Raw genomic sequence first — 9,888 nt, 5'->3', positions numbered from 1 at the left:
TATATTTACTTTCTGTTCACTCAGAATTTTGGGGTTGTTTCTATAAATGGTTTAAATACAAGTGGTGAAAGCCGGCTGGCCCTGAGGTGCAATGTGCCTTCTCTTATGCCTCTACAGAAATCAAACACAGCTTTAGTCCCATTTTTACTAAAGGTAAAACACTGAGAAATCTGATTGGCAGTTCAGAATGAGTGAAGTAATAGGAAAATGGGGTAGCTGGGCTAAAAGGCAAGACTCCATGGAAACTAGGGATTTGATGAGTCAAATGGGAGTGACCAGATCCAGGACTAAGGACATATTCATTTGATGTTATCTGTTACATTTTACAAAGTATCTTCACCACTTTCCTTAAGCAAAAATTATTGAACACCTACCATTTGCCAAAGCCAAGCAGGATGTGGGAGGGGGTATACACGTAAGCAAAAGAAGCAATTATTGTGCAAAGCTGCGTGTACAGATGAGACATTGGTGCTAGAAAGGATGTTCTTTTATGACCATACAAAAATTTAAAATGTGCATTAACTAATTGTTGACCTACTGAAGATCCAGCAGTTTGGGCTTCATTCCCTGGATCTTGGCCTTATATAAAAGTGTTCACTTGAGCAGTTCAGGATCCAATGTGAAGCTCATGGAGAGTCCCAGGGGCTGCATACCGGAACCTGGAAAGGAACAAGAAAAGGGGAGTCAGTGTAGTGGGTTGATGGGGCTGCTGAAAACAAGGCTGCAAGCATACTGTGTAGCCTTGGCCTATGGGGGTATATAGGGAGTCAGGGAATGGGGAAAACTTGAACTTTGGGTATGGAAGGCCAAGCTCCCATAGGACATGTTAGAATAAGCTAAGTGAACAATATAGAACATCGTAGAACAAAATAACATATAGAGGAAGTGTTTCTAGCTGGTATATTAAAAAGACTCATGTGCATGTAATCATCCTATAAACTCTTCCATCTGGAAGGAGATCTCCTCCTCCATCCCCTTTCCTGTTGGTCATTTATAACTTATTTTCACCTTGAAAAGATGCCCTTTGATGTTCATTTTAACCTAATTTACAACTTCATAAAACTGTTCCTGGCAGAGAGGGAGTGAAAAAGCATTTAAGGTGAGGGGAGTGTGCAAAGCAAGATTTGCTTCTTAGAGAAGGCTCTGTTTGTGAGCAGTGGCCCTGTCTGTTCCTCGGAAGGTTGCCAATCATTAGGTTTCAGTAGGTGTGAAGCGTACAGGTAGCCAAGTGGAAAATCAGAAGCTGCATGGGCTGCTGGACCGAGAGTTTGGAAGGGTTGGGATTTGAAGGTCTTTGATATTCTTGAAGGATGTTTTGCTTCATGGAAATTGGTTTACACAGGTGCTGTGCAAGGACACCTTGGAGTTCACCATGGCCAGCCGAGATGCCTGCAAGGCTTTCTGGAAGACTTGTGTGGAGTACCATGCTTTTTTTAGGCTTTCTGAAGAGCCCAAATCAAAGCCCAAAACTCTACTCTGCAGCAAGGGCTCAAGTTTCCGCTACAGGTAATTAAATATTGCACACAGGCAAACTACACACATTGCTTCTTTTCAGTAACATGGGAGGCATAGGAGTTGTTCCAACTCTAGAAGCCATAAATAATCCATTTCAGTCACTTCAAAGATTATACCCTTTACTGCTCATTCTCTGGGTGACACATTAAGTCAATGTTTCCTAACTGGGAGACAGGGGAGGAGGGCACCCTACGTAAGTTGGGATCAGAATTTCAGCAAGGGTCAGGGAGACATATGTGGTTTGAGAATATATGTTTAATAAGGCTATTTTTCCCTTATATCCAACTTGTATGCAAGCGATGGAAAGGAAAGCCCAACAACATCCTTTTGGTATTAAAAGATAGAATGAGAAAGCACTGGACGGTATAAGGGATTAAAAAGATTGAGCAACATGGTGCTGGAGGCTCCTCACCGAAGGTCACACCTTGGAGGAATAGAAGCGAGGTTGAATTAAGATCTTGTTTTTACTTAAACACATCAGGCTGGGAATTTTTGGAAGAACTTTTCAAAACTCTTAGCTAGAGGTAAAAAATGGGGATCGAATGCTTCCACATAAAGGATTTTTCTAATAGTGGAATCCTGACTTAGTTGAAATTGAGATCTAAAAAATTGACATATTTCTGATAGAATCTTTCCAGAGCATATTCTACAAATCTCTGCCTTCTTAAACAGAAGATACTGAGCATATTTTGCCCTTTTCTTAACGAGCCGAGTTATTATAAACATCACTTATTATCCTTTGCAGGCAGCTGTAGTGCAGTGATGGCCTCAGGGCGGGGGAGGCTTGTCAGGCCCTGCACTTCAGTGATAAATGGCCCAGACTTTTTGGGTTTTATTATTCTTGTGATTTCTTTTTTGGCTCTTGTTTCTCCCAGCAGGGAGCTGGCTTTCTTTGCTAGTGTATGCCTGACTGGAGCAATCCTCTTCTACTGTTTAGTTAGCTGCTTTTCTTCTACCATGGATTGGGAAACCAGATAAATAACCTCATTAAAAGTAGTATGGGCCGGGCGCGGTGGCTCACGCCTGTAATCCTAGCTCTCTGGGAGGCCGAGGTGGGCGGATTGTTTGAGCTCAGGAGTTCGAAACCAGCCTGAGCAAGAGCGAGACCCCGTCTCTACTAAAAATAGAAAGAAATTAATCGGACAACTAAAAATATATAGAAAAAATTAGCCGGGCATGATAGCGCACGCCTGTAGTCCCAGCTACTCAGGAGGCTGAGGCAGGAGGATCGCTTGAGCCCAGGAGTTTGAGGTTGCTGTGAGCTAGGATGACGCCACAGCACTCTAGCCTGGACAAAAGAGGCAGACTCTGTCTCAAAAAAAAGAAAAAAAAGTAGTATGTAAAATAAGAGGCAGTTGACTCTGATTTGGAGGTAGAAGAAAGGCCTTTAAAGGAAAGTATGTTAGTTTTAAAGCCCCAAATTTTTAGCTGTTGTGTATCCCTGTTCAGAAGTGTTTTAAAAATGGCTGAGTTCCGAGGAGTTGAGGCTGCTCTCTGCCTTGTCCTTGGGTAAGTAGGTATTATAATTAATGTGATGGCCAAAGATTCACAACATATGTCGTTCATCCAGACTCTTTGGGTTTCAAAAGAAATGAGGCTTTCACGTTTTAGTAGCCTATTGGCTTATGACTGGAATTAATAATTTTTATTTTTTCCTTATAATAGTGGAAGAACTCAAAGGCAACTTTTGGAATACGGGAAAAAAGGGAGGTTGAAGAGCTTGCCATTTGAAAGGTACATGCTTTTGTTTCCCTCATGTTGATTTTTTTTTCTTTTATTTCAGCATATTATGGGGGGTACAGATGTTTAGGTTATGTATGTTGCCCTTGCCCCCCCCCAAGTCCGAGTTTCAAATATGTCCATCCTTCGGGTGGTGCGCATTGCACTCCTTGTTGATTTTAAGTTGCATTTCGAGATTTATATGTGTGCTGGTATTCACAGGAAGGCCATTTCAATGACTTCTCTGTTTGGGGATTTCAGGAAGCATTATCCATCTCAGTACCATGAACGACAGTGCAGGTCCTCACCAGATCTCCTCTCTGATGTGTCAAAACAAGTAAGTTTTCTGAAAATTCCTATTCTTTAGATAAATGTAATTCGTCCAAATTTCAAATGCTTCCAAGAATGGATTCTGCCAGAATCCCAGTATGTAATAAAGGTTACTCTGTTTGAGTAGGTTAGCCTCCTGAGGAGGTCTGTCAGCTCAGTCTTTCCTGCCAATAGAAGATCATTTAGTAAACTACCACTGGTGTGTACCTTATAGGCTAGAAGGATCTGGCACATCTTCAAATTGCAACCTGTATTGCTAACATCTTGCAAAATGCAGATCCAAATGAATTTCTATGGCCTTGAATTTTTAAAAATAAAATCTCTGCTTTTTTTTTACCTGTGAAAATTTTAAGAGGAAGGTATAAGGTCTTGGATTAAGGTTTTAAAGTATTTTTTGCTGTGTAATTTTGTAACTAAATTTAAGGACAAAATGTTGATCCCCTAGTACTATGAGATGATGACTTCCTTTGAAATTTATAATATGAGCCTTGTTAATTGTTTTTCTCTTGCTGGCTGTAAAAAAATAATTATAGGTCTCACAAACTGTCATGGCTTCATTTCATTCAAATCACAGTGAGTTTTTATCCAAAAGGCATCAGGTATAATGATGAAAGGGACCATCTAGTATATGAATCTTCCATGCCACTTATAGCCCTCCTCTGCACCATCTTACAGAAAATAGAGAGGGGGCTGAAGCAGCAAGGTTAGGAGACTTGTCTAAGGTCACACAGCAAGTCAGAGACAGAGCCAGGACTAACAAGGCAGGACTCCTGGTTCATTGATACAGCTACCAATCCAAACGCTTCAAATACATAAATTCGGAGTCTGGAAGTGGGATGGCATTGAGAAAGAATAGTGTCATGTGTACATTTTAACACATAAATTGGAATGTGATACAAGTTATTATCCTTTCTCTATTTATTTATCTACCCTGGAGCAGAACCTGGATCGAAATGATTGTGTGAAAAACCTTTTCCAAATTTGAAGCTAATGTAGATCCCTGCCCCCACCCCAACTAAATGGCTTTCTCCTCCTTTCACCAATGTGTCCTTTCTTGCAAGGTGGAAGATTTGAGGCTAGCATGTGGTGGTGGGTACTACCGAAATGTGAACGGAGTGCACGCGTCTGAGCCGGTGCTAGACAGCAGGAGGAGGAACTCCGCAGTGGAGGTGACATTTGCAGCCGAACTGGAGCACTCCAAACCAGAGGCGGATCCCACATTGTTACATCAGTCCCAAAGCAGTTCCTCTTTCCCTTTTATTTATACAGACCCTGTCTTTAACGCTTACCCCGATCCTGACCCTGATCCCAGAGACTTCTTTGAGGAGAGGAGTCCTCTAAGCTCCTTCCAAACAAGCTGTAAGTTTGCTGACAATCACATGAGCACATTTTCTGGCCTCACAAGCAAAGTGAGTCCAGCAAGGCAGCTAACTTACACAGATGTGCCCTATATTCCTTGTACTAGTCAGCAGGTTGATATCATGCCTCCCCAAGTCTTTTTTTATGTGGACAAGCCACCTCAGGTGCCCAGACGATCTCCAGTCTTGGCAGAGGAAAGATCAAGGCCAGACAGCTATATAGAGCCAACTGCAATGAAGTCAGCCAAAAGAAGCCCAAGAAATATCAGAATGAAGAGCTTTCAGCAAGACCTTCAAGAACTCCAAGAAACGATGGCCAGGACTAGCGGTAGGAGCAACGTCAATGTAGATCTAGAAGAGGAAGACCCAAATTTAGAAGACACATTTGCATATAACATTCCAGAGCAAACCCCTAAACGGTCCCAGAGCCAATCGGACATGAAAACTATCCGTTTTCCTTTTGGGTCAGAATTTAGACCTTTAGGGCCTTGTCCTGCTCTCAGTCGTAAAGCAGACCTGTTTACATGTATGTTTGCAGAGCAGGAGTTTCCAGCAGTTCTAACGGATCAGAGTACAGCAGAAAGATATGTAGCTAGTGAATCCAGTGATTTGGAATCAGAGATTCTTAAACCAGACTACTACTCTTTGTATGGCAAGGGAATAAGATCACCCATGGCCAGAATCCGCTTGTCTTCTGGTAGTCTACAACTAGATGAAGAAGATGAAGATGTTTCTTTCAACACACCAACTGCTGAAGATAGGACGTTGCTAAAACCATGCAATTACTTTTTAGCTTAAAAGTGTAAATTCTGTGAATATTTTAGGGCCGGTTCCGTGTTATTAACTTAGGCAAAAAATAACGAACCTTTTGTAGAAACCATTTTCTTAATTACTACAAATGTATTGGTGTTAAGGGAATCTTCTAATTTGGGGCACCTAGCTTATGAAAGATCCAGCTGCTGCCTCATTCCTTGAGCTTCACACTTCTATTCCCTCTGAAAGGATTCTGTAACATGCCCTCTTCTCACCAGCACTATGGTGGGGCGAGGCGGGTATGCCATCTCCATTACGCATTTCCTCACAGAGACATTATAAGTGAAGGTCAGGTTCTTCAACACTGAAGAATGGTCATAGTATGGGTTGGCATATGGAATTGGCTTCTAATGACATCTAGTGATTTAGTAGATTGTGACTGTATTGATCATTTTGTTCTTAAACAATACTGAACAAAGGTTTCAGTCCTTATTATTTCTGTGTAGCCCAGTAAAAATGGTCTTATGTTAAAAAGTCCAATTTTTTTGACATATGTAGGGGAGCATGGCCCTCCTAAATCCTTAGGTACAAGGTGGTGGCATAGATCCTCTCAACAGAATACAAGTTTAGAATGAATCTAGGACTTGGCAGAATTCTAAACCTAGGAAATTAATGAATTAAATCAATTTCTAAAGCCAGATAGATACCTGGTAAGGATGTTATGATGTTTGACATATAACTTCTATATTCTTAACTATCTACTATATGTAGTAAAAGATAACCATTAAAAGGTCAGTTTGTTTATGTAATATTTCCTGCCAGAATTTATTTTTTGCCATATGTTTTTGCATGTATGTAAGCAAGGAAATGAGATGAATGTCATTGTAATTAACAGTGATGGAAAATCCATGTAATTAAAAAACAAGTTACAAGCACAGTCTTTCTTTTGTTTTAATCAATTTCAGAAGTGATTGGTTCTTGCCTATTGCTAAGGGAAGGGACAGTGACAGAACAAGGAAAAGGAGGGAGGTGAGTGAAAATGTATGGTCAGGGGCAAAAAAGTGGTAGAATAAAAGTAGAGCTGAAAAGAAAAAGGATAGTACTGACACTAGGCTGAGTTAATGAATGAAAATTCTATTCTGAGCCCATTCAGAATTTCCTTATTGGTCCTCTTGGAAGGTATAGCATCCTATTCGAGAACTTTGTTTATTGATTTTAATGTTAAGTCCAATCTATTTACAAGATAGTGTAAAGTACTAAGTTCAAAGAAATGATGCAATTATATAGGCAAGCTATTTGTACATATAACTTAATGGAGAAAAGATGTATGGAACAGTTTCCTTACTCTCCTAGTCCTTACATCAGAAAAATCCCTTTTGATATGCCTCATTCCACCCCTTTCCTACATTCTAGCACTTTCCTTTCCAGTAACTCACAAGTCTAGGGTAGCTATTTAATAATAAGCTTATATTGAAGCCCAATCACCTATATATTAATCCCGTAGAACCCTGAAGCTATTATATATTAGGTTCACCCTCAACCTTTTCTTTAGGAAAAACTCAAACTCCTTTATGTTATATGCTATTTCTCATCTCAGTTTCTGAAAATCTTCACTAAATTTATGTCTGCTTATGATCTCCTAATAAAACAATGATTAGGGTGACCAAATAATTTATTGTCCAACCCAGGATATTTTCCAGTGAAAGGGGACTTCTTTAATAATTTTTTCAAGACAAGAGGCAGAAATCAGGACAGATGTTCACTGTAGCTATGATAAATGCTTAATAAAATGTGAGGAGTATCTTCCAGTTTCCAACAGAAACTTTGGTTTTAGTGTTCCAACAATAAATTAAAGGGCAAAGGAGGAACAATTTGAAACAAATGAAGCACCACACCACATCCTCACTTCGAGGAAAAGAAACATTGAGGACCATGAAATTTAAATATTTATTTTTAAAACCCCCAAAACACTGGAGTATGCTTCACCTAGAAACAGTTTACAGGACTAATAACTATAATGAATAAACAATAAAATTTGTATTTGGGATGCAATTGTGTTGTAAAGTTTCAAATAAGCAATTTATAAATTTGTTGCTTTTACTTTTACAAAAGATATTCATTTAAATCCATGATATGAGTTGCAAAATTAATTTCCAGAACTCTACAGTTTACAAACTGTAATTGAGTTTCAGTTACATAGCAGGTGAAAAATTTAACTGAACCATTACTTCAAAATACAACACGTTAAAAGTAATTGTTACAGCATAGGCACCAATTAAAACCATTTTCTTGGCATATGACGCCACAATAGCTTTCTCAAGTATCTATATTATGTTTTAAAAAAAAGAGGATGTGATGGCGACTTTGACTAAAAACTGTATTCTTTACCTGAAGAACATCTTTCTTCTAATATTTGGCAATTATTCAGATAAAAAAAAATGACTTGTGCAAAAACCAAATTGTGCAGATCAAAACAATAAAACATTAACTATCAAAACTAATTCACATGAATAATTCTACAACTACTGAAATATAGCCCCAGTTCAGAACTTAGGAAGGCATAATATATATATTGGGCTTAAAAGGAAAAGGTATTACCCACTTAATAGTACCATAAATATAACTGAAAATTAACTGTACAATCTAACTTATGTTCGAATGGACAGAAATCATTTTGTACTATGGTTATTTTCATATCAACTAGAAAATGCTCATTTAAATACTCTTTCAAAAATGAACAAATGATGCTTATGGATTAATAATTATGAAAAATAAGACTGTATAAATAGTTTACAGGACAATTCACTACCATGAAAAAATATGCTGGTGTAAGTTATATTTATACCTATTGATCAGGTATTTCATCACATGACAATCAGCTTTTTTTAAAGCTCTCCAAATCCAAGCATATAGTATGCTGAAGATTTAAAACATGAAGCCAGACTAATTCTCCGTTTAACAAAAATCCATCCTTGGCTAAATGATCTTGCTTGAAATTTCTAACCATGTTAAATAAAGACTAATTGCCTCTTCTATCTAAAAGAGAAGGTAAATACTGCACGCCAAGAGGTACCTCTGTTGCTACCTGTTGCCTGTAAATGCTTCAAACACAGGGCTCTCAAATGTGATTATCATTGAGCTGCCTGGAATATCATACCAACTTGGTACAAGAGTCAACACTTTTACAGATTTCATTTCGAAGAGCTTATTTAAAATTTCAGTTTTAAGAAGGTCCAACCTATTTTCACTTCCCCACCAATAGTCATTTTTAGAATATGCTTATGTTTAAAAAAAAAAAAGCTTTTTGAAGCCTGATGATTTACAAAAGTTGAATATTTAGGATGACTTTGAAAGACCTGTATGTTTCATGAGTGTACAGTTAACTAAAGAATAAAACATGAAAGGTATTCATCCTAGCAACTTAAGAAATAATGATACCTAAAAGCAAAACTGTATCTCAACATTTACTAGAATACAGGTGAAACTACAGTATTAAAAGTTATTCCTTATAAAATAATCTCTTTAAAATATAAAATGACAAACACCATCACAAAATAGTCGAATAGCTTCTTCCAAATCTTCAAAGTTGCAAAGATCCAAAAGGCACATGGAGCTCACGAGCTAAGCATTGTTAAGCTTGAAATAGCTTTGGTGGGTTTCTCTGGGTCCATATGAAACAGAAGCCAATAATAAGAAGTTTCTTAGGAGGATTCATCTGCTGAACACCTATAAAATTAAGAAAAACTTAAATCGCTGCACAGTATGCATGTTTGTTTTTCATTTGTACAAACTCTACAATGAAGAAACTGATTCAGCAAATGAGATAAATACTTTCTATGGAATTTCATCATGTACATGTTAAAATATGAAAAGAAATTCAAAAATCCCTTTTGCATCTGATTTCACAACTTCCAATTGTTTGCAAGGTGGAAAACAGATGGAAGTTTTCCATTGAAAACTAAGGGATTTTAAGGGGAGCTTTAGTTTATGAGTACAAGTGGGCCTTATCAGATAGAAAGCTCCTTGAGAGTGTGTGATTTTACAGGCCACATAGTTTGTTCCAACTTGATCCCAGTTCATCACAAATACAAAGAAATGTAAAAGATACACTGAGAAGAGATACAATGGGATTAAGGCTAAAATTAGTATCACTTTACAGCTTGCTTGAGCTAAGAAGTATTAACGTGTGTGTGTGTGTGTGTGTGTGTGTGTG

The 9,888-nt window shown here is 38.2% G+C and overlaps 2 protein-coding genes across 3 annotated transcripts in view; one reads left to right on the top strand and one right to left on the bottom strand.

The window, feature by feature from the left end:
• The window catches only part of FRMD7 (FERM domain containing 7), a 46,082-nt gene extending 39,475 nt beyond the window's left edge, over nt 1-6,607 (top strand). Inside the window, exons 9-12 of one of the 2 annotated variants that reach the window (XM_012653335.1) lie at nt 1,343-1,506; nt 3,181-3,249; nt 3,496-3,571; nt 4,626-6,607. In XM_012653335.1, the coding sequence (XP_012508789.1) occupies nt 1,343-1,506; nt 3,181-3,249; nt 3,496-3,571; nt 4,626-5,720 (1,404 nt within the window). In that variant the 3' untranslated portion in view covers nt 5,721-6,607. The remainder of the gene's footprint in view (nt 1-1,342; nt 1,507-3,180; nt 3,250-3,495; nt 3,572-4,625) is intronic. The other variant, XM_012653334.1, reaches the window with a different exon arrangement.
• Nucleotides 6,608-7,991: 1,384 nt separating this feature from the next.
• Nucleotides 7,992-9,888, bottom strand: part of STK26 (serine/threonine protein kinase 26) — a 53,162-nt gene continuing 51,265 nt past the window's right edge. Inside the window, exon 10 of the mRNA XM_012653263.1 lies at nt 7,992-8,081. Within this exon, the coding sequence (XP_012508717.1) occupies nt 7,992-8,081 (90 nt within the window). The remainder of the gene's footprint in view (nt 8,082-9,888) is intronic.

Source organism: Propithecus coquereli, unplaced genomic scaffold (genome assembly GCF_000956105.1).
Source record: "Propithecus coquereli isolate 6110/MARCELLA unplaced genomic scaffold, Pcoq_1.0 Scaffold42, whole genome shotgun sequence".
Classification (NCBI taxonomy): Eukaryota; Metazoa; Chordata; class Mammalia; order Primates; family Indriidae; genus Propithecus; species Propithecus coquereli.
This window is presented reverse-complemented; position numbering and strand designations above follow the sequence as displayed.